At 46.1% G+C, this 17,790-nt stretch overlaps 2 protein-coding genes across 3 annotated transcripts; both read left to right on the top strand.

The window, feature by feature from the left end:
• Positions 1-1,736: 1,736 nt before the first annotated feature.
• Positions 1,737-12,015, top strand: mov10l1 (Mov10 like RNA helicase 1). Of its 2 annotated transcripts, XM_040163821.2 has the most exons (26): positions 1,737-2,243; positions 2,355-2,542; positions 2,772-2,931; positions 3,195-3,307; positions 3,490-3,677; positions 3,795-3,935; positions 4,176-4,490; positions 4,694-4,891; positions 5,076-5,190; positions 6,767-6,944; positions 7,048-7,118; positions 7,228-7,319; positions 7,423-7,478; positions 7,809-7,888; positions 7,966-8,038; positions 8,133-8,314; positions 8,403-8,549; positions 8,724-8,845; positions 8,933-9,032; positions 9,163-9,309; positions 9,534-9,707; positions 9,780-9,929; positions 10,075-10,182; positions 11,161-11,301; positions 11,389-11,480; positions 11,816-12,015. In XM_040163821.2, exons 1-26 carry the CDS (start codon positions 2,147-2,149, stop codon positions 11,829-11,831), a joined length of 3,444 nt encoding a protein of 1,147 aa, XP_040019755.2. In that variant the 5' UTR covers positions 1,737-2,146; the 3' UTR covers positions 11,832-12,015. The 2 variants fall into 2 exon arrangements, 1 of the variants encoding a protein (XP_040019755.2); XR_013451282.1 differs by lacking the exons at positions 11,161-11,301; positions 11,389-11,480; positions 11,816-12,015 and adding an exon at positions 10,348-10,417 and having other exon boundaries at positions 10,075-10,268.
• A 2,405-nt stretch (positions 12,016-14,420) lies between these two features.
• On the top strand, positions 14,421-16,116 carry szl (sizzled). Its single transcript, XM_040163146.2, has 4 exons — positions 14,421-14,809; positions 14,900-15,066; positions 15,339-15,431; positions 15,543-16,116. The coding sequence occupies exons 1-4, from the start codon at positions 14,529-14,531 to the stop codon at positions 15,851-15,853; spliced, it is 852 nt and encodes a 283-aa protein (XP_040019080.2). The 5' UTR covers positions 14,421-14,528; the 3' UTR covers positions 15,854-16,116.
• The last annotated feature ends 1,674 nt before the right edge of the window (positions 16,117-17,790 follow it).

Genomic DNA, 17,790 nt, shown 5'->3' with positions numbered 1-17,790 from the left:
CCCGTGGCGTATTTGCTTGGTGAGTGTCCCTCTCAACTTGCCGTTGTGGATGCTGTCTGATGGCTAACCCCAGTGTGGTCACAGGTAAATGCCAGCGACAGCCAGTGTCCTCCCTCCCTCCCCCTCCCTCCTCCAGAACAGGTGTGTGTGTGTGTTTATGTATACGCGAGCAACCAGTTTTACTCTGAACCACTAACTGCACTTTTTCTGTAAGTAGGAGTTGTGTCGATCAGCAGGAGGGGGTCGCTGCTGTTTTGTCTCTCGTGAAGTTTGTGTCTCCGCTGACGCTCCACCTCCAGGGAAGCTTCGTCTCCGCGGCGTTCTCCTGACCGCCTTCTGTCCCCCACAGGAAGCGTTGTCCTACCACACTGCGCTGTGCAGGACTCCCTGCAGCTTGGCGTGCCGAATATCGGTCGCCACGCCTGGCAGCCCCGCTTCATACCGGGCGCCTGATCCGTTCCTTTTTAAAATCCTGTCACGTCTGTGTTTTAACCAGGACTGTGTCCCTTTTGTATTGTTGGCCTGACGTTATTTTATTGTAATTTTGTAAATTGTTTTTGTCTTTTTTCTTTAGTTGCTGGTGGCCGGGTGGTGGCGTCCTACCCCTTTGTTTGCGGTGTCCTGGGAAGCGGGTTCCTCACTACGTCGGGCGGTTTTGAGTTAGTTTTCTTGATTTGGTGGGTTCCCCCCACCCTTTCTAGCGTTGTCCGCCCATCCAGCTCCAGCCCTCTAATTGGTTTATTGCTTTTCTTGATTTGAATCTGTTGCACTGATTTTAAAGGTATTTAAAATAAAGCTGTTCTTCTCTAAAACCGTGAACTGCGTCTCCTGCCTAAAACGAGTAAACTTACCTGTGGGCCTTGTACAATCCAGATTATTTCTTGGTGAAATTCCCAGAGTGGCGTTGTTGGTTTTCCTTTAGTTTCATTCCCCCTTTTCACCCTATCCTCGCCACATGTATATGTTCTGTCATGTACTGTTTTTTTTATTTTTATTTTTTATCAACCCTGCACTACAATATCCATTAATCCATGGACCGTCAGACTCCGGCAAAAAACCACCTCATATTTGATAACCCTGGTAGGAACATGTGAAATGAGAACCTTTTGAAATATGGTTCTAAGATGGTGACGGGATCAAACTTTGCAACAACACTACCATATTTAAAGGTTCTATCTGGCCAAGAAGCTTGATCGCACACTGAAATAATGCTGAGTGGCATTAAACCGCATCTATAAAAAGGAGAGCATAATAACAGGGAGGATAAACTGGCGGATAGCAGGTGTCAATGAAATGGCTGTCTGCAGCGGCTGTTACTAAAAATAAATGTTTTCCATCCAGATGTAAAATCTCTAACGTGTTCCACAATCTGCCAGAAAAGAATCCATCTGCACCATCAGGAGAGGTGAATCAGACCGGGTAAACCGATGAGTCTAGTCTCAAATGCATGCTCATTAGCTGGAAAGCTTGCAATGAATTCTTCATACTGCATCGCATTCTTTAATTCTGGTAAAGCAATAGGATTCACAGCCGGTTCTCCAAAAAGCAAAAAGGCGTCTCGAAATGTCAAACTATTTAAGCTAACACGAGCTGTTTTAAGGCATGATTACAAATACAGGAATTGTAGTGCCTCTGTAAACATTGTGTAGTTCTGGTGTGTCAAACAGAACAACCCGGAGCTCCGGTTCTGCGCCAAACCGGCCGCAACTGTTATTTGTATCTTTGTCACAACAACCCCGGTGTGGACACTTCCTGTCCTTCCATCTGCCCCTTCACAACAAAAGCCCCCACACCGGAACACCTGTGCAATAGCTTACAACGTTCAGCCATTCGAGTAAGAAAAGACAAAGAAAGAAAAAAAACAGCAGACTATTCTGAAACTTTTCCCTCAAACATTTTTCCGTCACAGGTTGGTCCGTAGACTCGTATATAAGCAGTTCACGCCGCTCGTTCCCGACACGTGCTTAACATTCGGGCGTAACCGAAAAGGTCACCACCCCTACACGTGAAATGGTTTCACACTGTGTCGCTAATGTTCGCGTCGAGAACAGAAAGGTCACTTAGAACTCGCCTCACGCTGTCATTTGTTCGCACGCCTTAATTGGTTTGGTTTTACTGAAGTTACCCCAGCTTCCACTTGGCAGACATGCTTACGGCCGTGCGGTGCGTGCTGTCTAAGCTGGTTTCTCCCTTGTGGAGGACCGTGGAGGTGGACGAAGAAGGCCTTTTCTCCGCCGCGGCAGGTAAACGCTCCCACAAAGAACGCCGCCGGTGCGATAAACCGCCGCCACCCCGAGCACTCGCATTAAATCCCGTGTCATTTGTTTGGTCCCACGCTTCGTTTGCTCGTTCAGGCACGAAGAACGTCCGCACCCTGCGGGACGGTGTGGTGACGCAGCTGTGCCTCGACTACGGCATGATCGACCACGCAGTCTGCTTCACCCGCGGGGAGGTGCTGTGCGGGTCGCCGCTGAAGGAAGGGGACCTGGTGAACTGCATAGCCGTGCAACATGGAGCCCACGGCGGGTGGAACGCTTTAAGGGTGAGCGTCCGTTGAGATCATAACGTTTTGATGTATCTGTTATCCGTGTGTAAATGAAGCTGTGTGTTTGGATAGAACATGCCACATGTATTGGCTTTAGCAAACATGCAAGGTGAGTTGAGCCCGTGCTTGATTGTTGGCCCCTGTACCTGCAGTAAGTCAGCCGGGAGAATGGGGCCATCTTGCTGGCAGTTGTGTCCGATGTGCAGCATTTAAATGTGGCATTCAGGTGGAGAAGATTGCAGATGCTTGGGAGGACGGTGACAGGACCTCGGTAGAAGCTGACAGCTTGCAGCTGCGGCCTCTCATTGGCACGGTCACGTCCTTTGACGGAGACGGCGGCTACATAAACCAGACCACGTACTTCCCACGCTGCAGTCTTCGGCAAGGTACCGATCCTCAATGTACTGCATGCAACTGGTGAGCTCGTCGACCCTTCTAATGATTTGCATCGGGTTGTTGTTGCAGTCTGTTGTCTACAGCCACTGTGGCCATTCAGTCCCAACTGACTTCTAAGCTACATATATTTATTTTTAATTTAAAATGTATGTTTGTCTAGTCGACTGTGTGGGAGCGCTAGAAAAAGTCCCAGCCACACAGACATTTACCAGCATTTGACTGATTGCTGATTTTAAATTTCTTCCATTGTCAGGTTATGAACCAATGAAAGGAGACTGGGTCCAAGCAAAATATTGTATCAATCCTACCCAGTGGACCACCCAGGTTCGTTCCGTGGAGCCTTTACGGTACCAGCGCAGAAATCGGGTAATCTCATTGCTTTACACACTCATTTGTAAAAAAGTCTTCCTTACTTACTTACTGTACTTCCAATGACTCTTAAGTGCTACAGTTTGTTAGTCTTTTAGTCGAGGTAGAGCCTGAAGACGCGTGTCTTTAGTTTGCGGCGGACGATGTAACGGCTCTCTGCGGCGATCCGCTGTCTCCAGGTGCATGTGACCAGTCTCTATGGTAGAAATGGAGTGGTGGAGGACAGCGTGTTCTTCAGCCTCGACTCTCTGCTGCTGCCTGCCCACTACAAGCCTTTACCGGGGCACCTGGTCAACGTCGTCATGGTGGAGAGCAGTCAGTCCCTGTGCTGTTGGAGGGCCCTGTGCATGGCCCCCTGCCTTCAGAGGTATTGGACTTTCTTCTGTTTTTGTAGGGCTCCAACTTATGATTATTTTAAATGTCATCGAGTAGTTTACAAATTGCAGCAGTTTGATGTGTTTTTTTTTTGTAATTCCCTTTGCAGTGGGAATGTTTCTGCCGCACAGTTTCCAGAGGGGGAACTTAAGGACATTTTGGAAAACAAAGGGGGGCTGGATGTAACAGACTATGGCCAGTTTGTGGATCTGATGATCGGGGACCAACAAGAGCTGGTGCTCTGGATACAGTGAGTGACCAAGAAGAAATCCAATATTCACATCCAGAGGAAAACTGAACGCACGTGCTAGTTACCGAATTTGTATTCTTTGAATTTGTTACTTTTCAACCACCGTAAAAATTCTTGTCACCATGTGTTTAGTTACGAATATCTGACCAAGAGAGAAAATATGTCTTTCCACCAGCATCTCAGTACAATGTATTGTATCATTTATGATATTGTATAATTTTGATATTTTTCTCCTAACAGAAATAAAGGTTCAGAGACTCACAGGCTGAAGTACTGTGACTTTTCTGGCTGGGACTCAGAGGAACAGTTCACTCTGGTCACTGTGAAAAACTCCCCACAGGGACCGAAGCAACAACCGTTGCACAAATCTTACTCAAAGTCGGAAAAGTGCTCCGACTCTTCAGAAAAACAAGTCGCTGATGCAAAAGAGGTAGACAAAGAAAATGGTGAGGGGCCGAAGGAGACCATCCATATCCCAGGTGTAAGGAGACAGGAGAGAGGTGTGGATATTTCCCCAGGAGAGAGGTTGCCTATTGTTGTGGCCTGCAAAGCAAAGTAAGATCTCTAGTAAACTCTCGTAGTGGCATCAGCATTAATACCAGAGGCAGTCTGAGGAGAAATTAATCTAAAAGATGAACGCAGATATATAAATGTGTCCAGTCATGCTGTCTTGCCGTATCTATTTATTCAAATGTCAAAGCTCTTTTTGGAGCTCCTTTCTCTTTGCACAACTAAATTCCACGTGGCAAATCGCTCAGGATCCTGGGAAGCTGTGCTGAGCTGCTGTTGCTGCACTTCTCCTCTTTCACCATCGGGAGGCGCCTCGAGGTCACAGTGGGCAGCAAAGAGGAGAACCTGCTGCTGCCCTCGGTGACCTACAGCTCCAGAGATGTACGTCTGGTCTCAACGGTGCCGTCCAACGTGGTCACCGTCTCTGCTCCAAAATGCGCTCAAAGGTATCTGCAGAGCCGAGTCCACTGCCACCTCACAGCCACTCTTTGGCACTCTCGTGCGTGCGTGCACTCAATTCGTAATGGGTAGATTGAAGATGATGTTTTTGCTGGAAGGGCGCTTCCAAGGAAATTGCAAAACGTAATTATTTATGTCCCTTTTATTAAATATCGACTGTCTCACCTGTAGACCAACCAGGCGGCGGCTGCCAAACTTCCTTTCGAACTATCCACTGCCCACGGCTCTCAGAGACTGTGTGGAGGCAGAGAACGACGTGCTGGCAGTCCAGCCCTGCCTCGGAGAGGTGAGCGTGCCCATGATGAAGTTCAGGTGATAGAGATGCATCTAGATAGATAGATAGATACTTTATTGATCCCTCAAGAGGGAAATGTTGGTATCACAGCAGCATGTACAGGGAAGAAAATAGAATAAAAAGATACACATTATATACAATATAATAAGAGAGATATTAAATTCAATAAAATAAACTGAAACAAAAGATTAACCTTCCAAAAGTAATAATTATTTGTAAAAGGGGAAGAGGAAAGAGCAGCAACATACTAATTAAGAGTCAGGCTTCTGGCACAATAGGTATTGTAGTGACTGACCATGCGGTATTGAGAGTAGGGTTGTCACGATACCAAAATTATGACTTCGATACTATACCTGCCAAAATATTACGGTACCCGATACTTACGATACCACAAATGGGATAATGGAATATATTTATCTATGATAGTAATAAATAAAACATCTGTAAGGTTCCTTTTTTTTACCTGGTATCTGTTTGACTGTCTGTGGGATGAACAATGCTTTATTTACTTGCATAGTTTGATTTTCTCACATTCATATTTCCTTAACTAAAAATAAAAAGGATTAGGTGAAGATCCACCCTCAGGCTCCACAAGCATGTAGCCTATTGCATCAAGTGTGTATTTGGTACAATTTTGTGTGCATTCTGATCATATCGGCCCACATGAGTGAAATTGTAGGTTGTTTTGCATGTATATATTTCTGCTGGACTATTCAGGAACTTATTTGCGGTCTTGCTTTGTCTTGTGTTGTGCCAACTCTCACGGTTTCCCCGTGTGACACGCGTGTTTCCATGTTTTCACACGCACTCACGCCACACATCCAATTTATTACGCAAAAAAACAACTATCTGCGCTGGTTCATCTAAACGGCGCATCTATAACCCGATTCTCTGCACGTAGCGTAACTTCCACCCCGTCAGCCGTAGCTTCACCCCCAACGTCTCACTCCAAGTTTAGTGAAAAGTGTCCCTATAACATTACAAAGAAGCCGACTCGAGAGCACTTAATACTAGCATCAATATGCTAGTGTTTTATAACAAGCTTGCTAACATTGCTAACGAGATGTCTGCTAGCGGCTAAACTTACTTTGTTTATGACAAACTAGCAAGTCAACAATTTTCCAAACACAGTTCAACATCAAGCAAGTGCAACACAAGACAAAGCGGACGTCCTCTTATACCCGGACATTTCCTCTTTTCCAGACCTAAAAAATGCATCCGGGTGTGGTCACCCGAGCTAAGCTAGGCTAAGGCTAATGGTGTTAGGCTGTATATAGGTGAGCAGTCTGCTACATGAGGGCGCGTCTCCCCTGATAACTCGCACGTGTGTGAGAGCTGCGCAGTCGATGTGTGCAGGCAGCCTCACACTGAGCGGAACAGTCAGTGCGCTCCAATTACATGCTTTTTTTTTTTTTTTTTTTAAAGTACCGGTAATAAAAATATTCAAAACTGTATTGTTTTCAACGTATGGGTACCGCGATACCTTTTCTAGTACCGGTACACCGTGCAACACTAATTGAGAGGATGGTTCTGAGGCTGTTTTTTTTTTTTTTGTTTGTTTGGTCAGGTGCTGTCGGCATCCAACATGCGTCAGCGTTTCTCGGTGCTTCTCTGGCTGGAGGAGCTGCATGCAGAGAAGGAAATGAGAGAATTCACCATCGTCGGGGCCCTCCTCGGGAAAGGGGGGACCTACCTGCACCTAGAGGTCCTTGGGTTGGCCGAAGGGCGACCAAGTCTCTGCATCGGTAGGAGGCCTTACTTGACTTTCTTTACCGTGGTAGAATTACTGCCGCGGTTCGTGTTCTGATTCTGCTGAGCAGCATCGGTTTTGACACGTTTTCTCTGCAGGTGACCAAATAATATTAAAGAAACCGCAGACTGGCGGCAGGGTAGTGGAGTACGTTGGTTATGTTGCAGAGGTACGGAGGTATTTTATACTCTGACAATGCAGAACATTCAAAGAAGCCTTCAAACTAATATGTATACATAAGATTAACATTCTACCTCTTGTTTTTTTTTCTCTCTCAGATCAATGATGAAAATGTGAGTTTGAGAGTGCACTCAGATTTTCAGCGCAGCTACCTCGGCGAGCCGCTTGACGTTGAGTTCCCGTATAACAGGTGAGGAAAAAAGAGTTTATGATTTCATGAATGGAATGCAGTCGTATTTCATTCATAAATATAAAGTATTTCATAAAGTTTTAATGTGACTGCTCATCACCAGATTGACAATGAGACGTTGTCACAACGCACTTGAACACACAAAACATTTCTCGGAGAGTAAGTTGTTTTTATTTAAATTGATCAAAGTCTTGGACTGTTTTTGATAGCAAGTGTTATGTTGAGATGGATGAAATATTTGTCTCATGTAAAAAGCAATTGAATAAAAAAAATTCTTATTCTTCCTCTTCACTGTACAAATCGTATGAAATATAAGGAATTTAAATATTAAGATCTGTGTACATTTGGATAAATATGTTGTAGTAAAACTCTAAGAAAGGCGTTAACATGCAAATCACCCAATGTGGTGCGAATCAAAGCATTTTACTTGACTCTTGATATTTTTTTATTTTTTTTAATCGATTTAAACATTTTCACATTGTTGTGCAGTTCTCTTCCCCTGCAGAGTGACTGTTAAGACCTCCCAATGGACAGCAAAGTGGATAGACGAGCCAGACCCGGACAATGAGGTGAAGGACAGACTTGTTCAGATGTGTTGTCATTTATTTTCCACACTTTTAAGTCTAATTATATTTTGGACAAACAGGTCCCACCCATTCCAAATGGAAAAGATTCAAGCCTTTCCGGTGACGTGATGTCAAAGGCCACACAAACCAAGGGTAAACGATTGGGTTTCTTATTTGGTAAAAACTTTGACCTGTTCATACTGGATAACAGTGAGAACTTTGCTGCCACCCGTGTACTCTTTTCTAGATGGTAGTGTCCCATCTAAACCCGTCCCCAGCATGGGGCACTTCTTCAACCCGGTCCTGAACCCCCCTCAGAGAGAGGCGGTGAAGAGGATCCTGGCCGGGGAGTGTCGGCCCCTTCCGTATGTGCTGTTTGGACCTCCGGGCACCGGAAAGACCATCACGCTCATAGAGGCCATACTGCAGGTACTGAGGGCAGAATCTGCGTCATCATTTTGTCACGTGCCGCTCAAGATGACGCCGCGTCGGGTCCTTTTGTTTGTTTCACTTCCAGGTTTACCACTTTCTGCCCAGCAGTCGCGTACTTGTCTGTACCCCTTCCAACAGTGCTGCTGACCTCATCTGCATCCGCCTCCATGGCAGTGGTTTCCTGCATGCTGCGAGTTTGGCCCGTGTCAACGCCTCCCGCAGGCAGGAAGAGGTACTTCTCTGTGCAGACACCTCATTTAACCCCCATGATCAAAGGGACCATACGCAGATCTCACTAGTTCCCTTTGATTAATTGAGTGAAAACGGGCTCCTGTCTGTTTTTACCTTTTTTAATAGTACATTGCTTTATCACAATGTTATTTCAATTTTCTTTTTCTTCTTTTAGTCCATCCCTGAAGTGCTAAGACAGTATTCCAAGGCAGGAGAGGACATCCGCCATGCCTCTTTTCACAGGATTGTGGTCAGCACCTGCTCCAGTGCCGGCATGTTCCATAATATAGGACTACAGTAAGGCCTGGGCTGCCTACGGATCGTTGTACACCCCGTCTTCCTTCTTAGTATCTCAGGTTATTAACTGTGGATTCTTTTCCTCAGAGTGGGACATTTTTCCCACGTGTTCCTGGATGAAGCCGGCCAAGCCACAGAGCCAGAGTCCTTGATCCCCATGAGTTTTCTATCAGAGATAGATGGACAGGTCTGGGGGAGAAAAAGAAAAATATGTATTTTTTTTTTTTAGCATAATTTGGTTGAAAATGAACTTAATTGGTTGGTGAAAACCTGGGTGAGCCTCTTTGATGGTGACTTTTCTTCCCTGGCCTGCTCAGATCGTGTTGGCTGGGGACCCCTGTCAGTTGGGTCCAATAATAAAGTCCAAGCTGGCCGCTGCCTACGGCCTCGGAGTGTCGATGCTGGAGAGGCTGATGGCCAACCCGCTGTTCGCCAGACATGACTGGGGATACAACCCCATGCTGGTTGGTGCACTGCAAGCATTTTGTATTGGTTTTAGCAACTTGAGGAGGTTCTTTTGATAGCAGGTTTCTCATTTACATGAATATGATATAAATAGTTCATTTGTTAACCAGCTGTTGTGCTACATTGCCTGTCTTTATATATTTTGTGCCATTGTTGATGCCAGTGTATCAAGATGAAAAGGGAACTGTGTACATAAAAATAAATACAACTTTTTCTTTCACAGGTTACTAAGCTGATCTACAATTACCGTTCTCACAAGGCCTTAATCACGCTGCCCTCTAAGCTCTTCTACAAAGACGAACTGTGTTTCAAAGCACCAAAGGCCGAAGTAGAGACTCTCTGCAAGTGGAAAACCTTGCCCAAAAAAGGCTTCCCACTCCTCTTCCACGGAGTCAGGGTGAGGAGATCTACGAGGAGTCACTGACAAATTCCGCTCCCGCGTCTGATCTGGATGTTGCTGTTCCCCTAGGGCACAGAAATGAGGGAAGGTAACAACCCATCGTGGTTCAACCCAGTGGAGGCTGTACAGGTCATGATCTACTGCTGCCAGCTGGCCAAGAAGCTCTACAAACCGGTGGCTGCCTCTGACATCGGCATCATCGCCCCCTACAAGAAACAAGTACGACTGCACGCTTCATTCCACACAATGCGTGTCTTGAATCATGGATGTCATCCCTCTCATCTTAGTTTATGTGTCATTTCATATAACTTAGGGACAGTATATTGTAACCCAGCCGTATCCTCGTTTCTTTGTTATCCTCCAGTGTGAGAAGATCCGAGTGCTGCTGGGTAAGGTGGGCCTGTCTGACGTCAAAGTGGGCTCCGTGGAGGAGTTCCAAGGACAAGAGTTCCTCGTCATCATCATGTCTACAGTAGGATTAAATAATGGCTGTTCCTAGCATCAGACGAGGGCTCTTTGCTAAATGTCTTCGCTCCGTCCAGACGACTCGATGTAGAGGTGATGGATTTTGCAGGCTGTGTCACTATTAATAGTGTGACATCAGGGTTGTTTCAAGTCATCCACCCTGCTTTTACAGTTGTTGGCGCCACCTTGTGGTCGGTCGGTGCGGTGGTCTTAGAGTGAGACGTTCAGCCAACTATTGCCATGTAGGTGTTGCAGTTTATAAAGAACCCGATCATTGTACTTTGGATTGATATTAGTAAAACATTCAGTCGGGTTTCAAATAAAACAAAAAATGTTATCCATTTGTTTCTAAATTTAGCTGGAATTCAACTAACGTGAAAAAAGCGCCTTGCGGTTTAATATTCACTTGTCTGATGACCGACGAGGCTCCGATGACTTCTATTCGTTGTCCTTGTACAAACAAAATGATATTCAAGCTAAACGTTCAATCTAATGTTACGTTTCAGATCTAAATAATGTCTCCATGAGAAATCAATTTAAAAAAAAAAAAAAAAAAAAAAGCATTCCTTTTGTATAAATATGTACGTGAGGGGTCGTAGTTAACTTCTAAGCTTTTGGTAGAACTAGTTTGCATCGTGGTATATTCTCTTCTTGGTGGACTGCACCACACCTAAAACATTTGCCTCGTGGAACTCTTGATGTTTAAAAGTAATTATCTCTCCAATCTGCACCCCGCTTTGCATTTCTGGTGGAGTGGCACGTCTGCCCCATTGATGGGCCGGAGTGAATATTCCACCTTTAAGCCCAACTTTGTTTAGCAGCCTGTTCATCTTCACCCCCCAAAAGTCTCATCGAACTGGAGCAAACATATTTAGGTTGAGTGATGGATGGTGGACTATTGCAATAATAATCATTTGGATGATGTTGGAAGGTGTCCTCCATTTAAGAATAAATGCATCTCGTTAACTTCATTTCTTCATGATAGGTGCGCTCTAATGAATCGGTGCAGAGTGACAATTTACAGAGTGTGCTCGGCTTTCTGGCCAACCCCAAACGCTTCAACGTGGCCATCACTCGCCCCAAAGCCCTGCTCCTGATTGTTGGAAACCCCCACATCCTCATCCGGGTGAGTGACGAAACCCTTTCTGTCCATGCTTTTTACTATCGTTTATTAGAATTGTTTACTTCACATCCTTTTTTGTTTCTTTTCCAGGATCTCTGCTTCAGGGCTCTCCTGCACTACTGTTTCATCAACGGGGCGTATCTGGGCTGTGACCCCCCTCCCTCCCTACGAGACTCTGAGATGTACGTCAACTGGTCATCCATATTCATGAAGGATATTTACAGCCACCAGCTGCTTTATTTAGTTATAGAATGAAATGTAATCTGATACAACAGTTGTACTTTTAACTTTCCTTTTAACATCTGGTTCTCTAGTAGAGACCTGCTTAAGCCAACTGATCGTGTTTGGAAACATCATGAATCAATTAGAACGGTATTACTGCCATGTAAACGTGAAATGTCATATTTGGTTGGTCATTTCAATGTAAAGTAGAAGCAATTTCCAATTTAATAAACATAAAGGCCCGGGGGAACATTCCCAGTCGTGCTTTAATCCCCTTTTCTTTTTACTCCCACAGTGTTGCAGAACCGTGAGGGGCTGCATAAGACGTTGTGATCCTGAATGCACTCTGTCAACCTGTCTTAACCCCCCCCCCTTATCTCGGCTTATCTCTGTTTAATGTTTGCATATAAAGCTTTCTTGTTCAGTGTTTGAAAAGATACATTATTTTTCTGCATGCTGCGAGTAAAAATAAAGCCGACTCTGGTGTTCACTGCACAATTATGTCCTGTGATTATTGAATTCTAGTGAACTGCGTCTTTCATGATGGCATGTATACGCCCCCCCCCCCCCCTTCGTCATGCTTTAGCCGGACATTTAACAGAAGTTCATGTTTGACCCTCCTGAAGCGGAGTGCGTGACCCGGGGAGCGATCCACACGTCTGTGGTTTCCGGGGGCGCGTTGTCTGCTGGTCTCGGCGCTGCAGCGTCTGCCCACAAGCCCGGAGACTGGATGTGACGATTGAGTGCTACTGACAGTCTGCACAGGGCTGTCAGTCCTGCTGGAGCCCAGTAGGATGGGGGCGGGGGGCTCTTAAGTTAATGAGCCTCTTATGTGCTTTGAGGAGACAGCTTTTATCTGAGTCTACTGCTGTAAGGCAGGTCAGACACCCCCCCCCCCCCCCCCCTTCCCAAACACACCTCTGTCTTTGAATGTCCCAGGTGTTCATGCTGCTGTCCCACTCAGACATTAGAGACTGTGCGTGTGACGGAGGAGCAAATAACCAGAGCAGAATTCTGGCGATGCTGCTCGGATGATTTTTGTAGCTTTTCTCGTTGCTGACTGTTGAAGGGCTGACTTTGGAGAGGAGAGACGCGTAGACCGTGGCTCAGTGATTACTACGGCAGTGATGCTATGAACTGAAAGAAAATTCAGTCTTAAAGGTGGTCCTCTGAATGTTTGTTTGATCCTACATCCGACTTTTCACACGTGTTACACGATGGAAATCCACACATTTTTTGTGTGGATTCCAGCTTTAAATGTAGACGCTTGTGCCAAGCCGTAGGCACAAAATAGTTGAGGTCATGATTAATGTCTCCTGTTAGTAGCAGAAAATGTGATTTTGATTGGATTGTTTTTAGTTTAGATTTGGCCTGAAATTTATCCTAAAATATGTGGGGAATATTCTGACTTTGGAACCTGTAACACTCTCTGCTTTCAGTGTCCCTCAGGATACGGTAAACTGCTGTTTGTCTTTGGGTGAAGCGTGTCTGACAGACAGGTGCCCATCCATTCGTCTCATCTCACCTTCTCATTAACTAAGACTGGGCCAGGCGGCACAGACAGACACTGTGTCTACAGGGCGGCCATTAGGCCCAACAACAGACCCCTACTGGGCTCCCAGTATGGGGGAGCTTGTTAAATGTGTGGCCCTATTGTTCCCCTAAATTGGTCTGTGAGTCTAATTGCCCAGTTAGTCCCCTCTTGCGGGCTGGACTCGTCTACCCAAACTGGAACCAGCCGCCGCTCATCAGATCAGGCTGTAAAAATGAGCCTGGCTGGGGGCTGACGGAGGGCTCAGGCTGGCTGCAGGAGCACAATCCTTGCTGCAGACAGGGCTGGCATGCAGACCCGCCAATTGGGTTTACTTTGGCATGACTCCACGATGAGCACGACGGGCCAGGTGAGATAGAGACCTCTGGTTCACGAAGGAGAAGCCCTCAGAAAGGCCCACATGAGGCATCGGCCAGATAAGCATCTGAATCTGGAGACAGACGACATCCAAACACACACGTTGACGCTGTAATGTAGTTCTATTGTTACATGAAGAGGCTTAAGCACATTGAGAAGGGGACAAATTAGCATGTTTCTTTGTACGTGCTGCGTGTCTGCATCTATGCCGAGATCTCTGATGTCTTGAATGTGATGGTTGTGTGTTATGACTGAGGGTGTTTGTGGGTCCGCCTGACAGCAGGTCATTTACGGTAATGAGAAGCATGCAAATTAAACATTTTCATTTCTGGTCAGATGAAAATGTATACTTATGTCCTCATGGCAGTGCAACACAGGTCTGTGTGTGTACAGTGGCTGATGGTGTCATGGCTTCCTTTGTTGATGGTGAATGAATGCGATAAGCCAAGGATGTGGGCTAAAAGTATTTTGCATGTGGCTGTGAGTTTGTGTTACTGGGAGATCAAAGCCAGGTGAGCCAAAAGAGACTCTACTTTGCTAATGAGAATTGGAGGCTCTGCAAACCCTCCAATTAGGAAGCAGGGACACATGAAAGAGCCTTTCTAATGTGAAGGAGTCTGCCCGTCTGTCTACAAAAGCCTCAGATTCATCTCGAAAAGGACTTTCAGATGATGATGGATGGGTTTTTGTTGCCGTGGCAAAGATTGTGTGTCCAGTAGCAGCACGTTGGGCTTCAACATTCAGAAGTTCTTTTCCTCGAGGTCCCTTCCCTTTACTTTTTCCACCTCCAGGACTCATCCAGCAGGTTCTGTGACTGGGCTTCAGACAGTGAAAGCTGGGCCGTTGATCGGCCATTGTGCACCCTCCCTACTCCCCCTTTCACCCCCCCCCCTCTCGTCTGCAGTCATCCCAAAACAAGCCGTTGTCTCCAAACGCGTCGTCTCTGCGTCTTTGATAGGTAGTTGATAACAGACTCCCAGGCTGACGGGGCTGGCTCACCTTGCTGTATATAAAGCCCAGCGGCAGCATCTCCACAGCCATTCGAGGACAGAAGAGTCTCTTGAAAAGCTGCATCCCTCCACCTCGCCGGATTTCCCAAATGGCTGTGTTCTTCGCCGTGGCCCTCCTGGCCGTGACGTGTCCCTCGATGGCGTTCGACATGGGTCAGTCCACTCGTTGCGTCACTATCCCCAACCGGATGAAAGTCTGCAAAGACGTCGGTTACTCCGAGATGCGGCTGCCCAACTTCCTGGGTCACAGCAACCTGGACGTTGAGGTGGTGCCCCGTTCAGAGGACTGGAGGCCTCTGCTGCAGACCGGCTGCCACCCTCAGGCCCAGACCTTCCTCTGCTCCCTCATCGCCCCCGTCTGCCTCGACACGTAAGAAGAGTTTACATGGCTCCTTCTTTTCAATGCCTTTGATTTCTGTGCGATACGCTCGTTTTCATTCATTTTCTCTCCCTCCTCCAGATTCATCCGCCCGTGCCGCAGTCTGTGCGTGGCGGTGAGGGACAGCTGTGCCCCGGTGCTCGCCTGCCAGGGTCACCCGTGGCCCGCGGCTCTTGATTGCGACCGCTTTCCTGCTGAGGAAGACATGTGCCTCTCTCCCCACGCAAAGTCGAACTACTTTACCAAAGGTATGCCTGGCATTAGACCACCGACTGATCATCTGTTCGACTTCGCCGCCTCGTCATTCCACTTCGTTACATCACATGTCATTTAGCTGCCGCTTTTATCCAAAGCGACGTACAATAAGTGCATTCAACCATTAGGATACAAACGAAGAAGCCAATTTTCAATTTGCTATAGATAAGTGGCATTATAAGTACAATTTAAGTGCTTGTTCTTTTAGATATAATTACTGTGTGCCCTCCAGTTTTGTTAAATTACGTTCAATTTGCCCTCGTAGGAATCCCCAAAGTCGCTTGCCAGAACTGCCCGTCTGTGGAAGAGGCCCCTGCAGTGAAAACGGTCCTGGACAGCTTTTGCCAGCATGACTTTGGTAGGTTTCAGAATTCCTTCACTACGCTGTGGTTCCTTTTTTTTAAATATATATAATAGTCTATCATTTTCCAAACCAGATGTTTAATAATCGTTTTCCTCTTTTGCTCAGCTGTGACGGCGAAACTTCACCGCCGCCGCAGCCCCGCCGGAGAGCCGGAGTACGAGATTGACGGCCGCGTTGAGTTCATCCGCCAGGGACCTCTGCTGCCCTACGACACCCAGCACCTCCTCCAGCAGTGGCTCCTCATCAACCTCGGCTGCGCCAACGGCCTGGTGCGTCCCGGCAGGTCACAGCTCTGCGTGCTGACCGGCTCGGTGCAGCACGATGGAACCCTCGCTCTCACCCGCGTCTTCCCGTGGAACAAAAAGGACGCGAGCATTGCGGCGGCCACGCGCAAGTGGAAGCACCACAGATGTTGAACGGATTGATGGCGACATGTTAAATCTGGAGCTCTGACTCACGTGTTTTAGGTGTGTGTGTTTGATTCAGGAGAAGATGGCTCACTGTCTCCTCCCAGCTCGGACAGCACACGGTAATAGAATGCACTCAAACCTGTACATAGTATGTATGAATTAATGTAAACCCATTCTAGATTATATTTTTCTTTAATGATGTTGGTGTATTTATGTCATCCTTGTGTATTTTTAATGCGGTTGAAGATGACAATAAAATTTTACAAGACTATACCGTTGATGTGTATTGTTTAACAGAAACAATTCTTTTTGCCCGTTATCCCCGTGACAACTGGACACAGCAAAGAGAAGGAGTCCTGAGAGGGTCCTCTGGATACTCATGACTTATTTCTCCACAAGGTGGCACACTGATGGAGAAGCAGAGCGCTGGTTCACTACAAAAGGACCACGTTCCCTTTTCTAGTATTAAAAGAGGATTCACAGACGTCTTTCAAGGCAATATAAAAATAATGTTTGAAATGCATTCATTTGAAGGTGGACTTTAGCCCTTGACTTTATGATATTGGTCACTGCATTTACAAATGATTCATTGCACGACGTGCACAGTGGCTGTGTAGAAGCCATCTGTAGAATGACTCATTCACTGTAGATATGTATGTAGCGCTAATGAGGAGACAGATGACTCCAAACATGAATGGCCTCGTTTTCATGACGAGGCCGAAGCCAGAACAAAAGGAACATTCTATACTGTTGTAATCTGTCTCACTTTTATGTAGTGCTCTTGACAGATGATGTCTTGTAGTTTAAACTAAATGTGCGAGGACTGAATGCTTTTAGAAATTTGAATATCGTTAGTTGCACCAATTAGTCTAAAACGATCTCAAACTTAAGAGTTTGTAGTGATTTAATTAATTAATATGTACGTACTGCCAAAGCAGAACATGGAGCTTTTTATAGGACCGTTTATTAAGTTTTTATTCCACACCATTCACAAATGTTCATTATTTTAAATCAATGAATTGCCGAAGCATGAACCTTTTCTGCCCGGGTTGACTTTGTCTGTACTCCACTCAGTAGTTAATGACTTTAAGTGACCGCCCCCCCCCCTTAGTTCTGTTAGTTGCTCCTACACTGGTGTACCTGGAACTTTCTGTGAGGTTGTCGCTGCTCCGATCTGTGTTCATGGACCGACTGGTTGCCATTTTCCTTCCCCGGTAGTTCTCTTCCACAGGTTCACACAAAAGTCTGCAAGAATGCATTGCATCTCCACTGATGTGCACTCTGTGAGTTCTTTTATTTCAACTCTTGACATCGATCATCCATCACCATCCATCAACTTTTCAACCGCCGTTCACCCACCATCAATCACCGTGGTTTGTTTTCGACTATTTAGCCCAAATATCTCTACGTGCTATGTGTGTGGGGCAATATTTCTTTCCCAGGACGAATGTAGGAAAGCGTGGGTGTCACACAAAGCAGCCGGTGAGGAGAACGCACAAAGGCCAGTGAGCATTCACGTTACTAAAAGTCATCACCTCACTGCATCCGGTCAGAGATATTACCACCGAGTTACTTAAGCAACTCTTCATGCGCAGAGGGAGCGGTTGGCAGAGGCGATCCGGAGGCTGCTCGGGGCATCGGAGGACCCTTCTCCAGCCCCCCCCCCCAAACAAGGAGAACTCAACTCAATAGACCATCATGACATAATCTACTGCTTCTGATGAAATGATCTTCGTATCCAGGCTGGCCTGTGCATGGTGATAGAGAAGCTGTCCTTTAGTGCCTCTAACTAACTTGCATTATAGTTAGTTAATGATAGTTAATAAAGAAAATGCTTTGTTTAAGCATGAAATATATAAATACAAAAATGAAGTTCTTAGTTGCTGGTCGTATTCTTTTTGATAAGTAACACGAGATATAGGTATTTGCAGAATGTGTAGATA

The sequence above is a fragment of the Gasterosteus aculeatus genome, chromosome X (assembly GCF_964276395.1).
Source record: "Gasterosteus aculeatus chromosome X, fGasAcu3.hap1.1, whole genome shotgun sequence".
NCBI classification, from domain to species: Eukaryota; Metazoa; Chordata; class Actinopteri; order Perciformes; family Gasterosteidae; genus Gasterosteus; species Gasterosteus aculeatus.
The sequence above is the reverse complement of the archived record's forward strand: the minus strand, read 5'-3'. Positions and strand labels throughout refer to the sequence as shown.

Excerpts from the sequence above, each read along its gene's own strand:
- mov10l1 (XM_040163821.2), top strand. The coding sequence starts at position 2,147 with ATGCTTACGGCCGTGCGGTGCGTGCTGTCTAAGCTGGTTTCTCCCTTG. Across the intron at positions 7,320-7,422 it reads GTTGAGTTCCCGTATAACAG|ATTGACAATGAGACGTTGTC; the intron begins GTGAGGAAAAAA and ends GCTCATCACCAG. Across the intron at positions 10,183-11,160 it reads TCGTCATCATCATGTCTACA|GTGCGCTCTAATGAATCGGT; the intron begins GTAGGATTAAAT and ends TCTTCATGATAG.
- szl (XM_040163146.2), top strand. The coding sequence starts at position 14,529 with ATGGCTGTGTTCTTCGCCGTGGCCCTCCTGGCCGTGACGTGTCCCTCG. Across the intron at positions 15,067-15,338 it reads GTCGAACTACTTTACCAAAG|GAATCCCCAAAGTCGCTTGC; the intron begins GTATGCCTGGCA and ends TTGCCCTCGTAG. Across the intron at positions 15,432-15,542 it reads CTTTTGCCAGCATGACTTTG|CTGTGACGGCGAAACTTCAC; the intron begins GTAGGTTTCAGA and ends TCTTTTGCTCAG.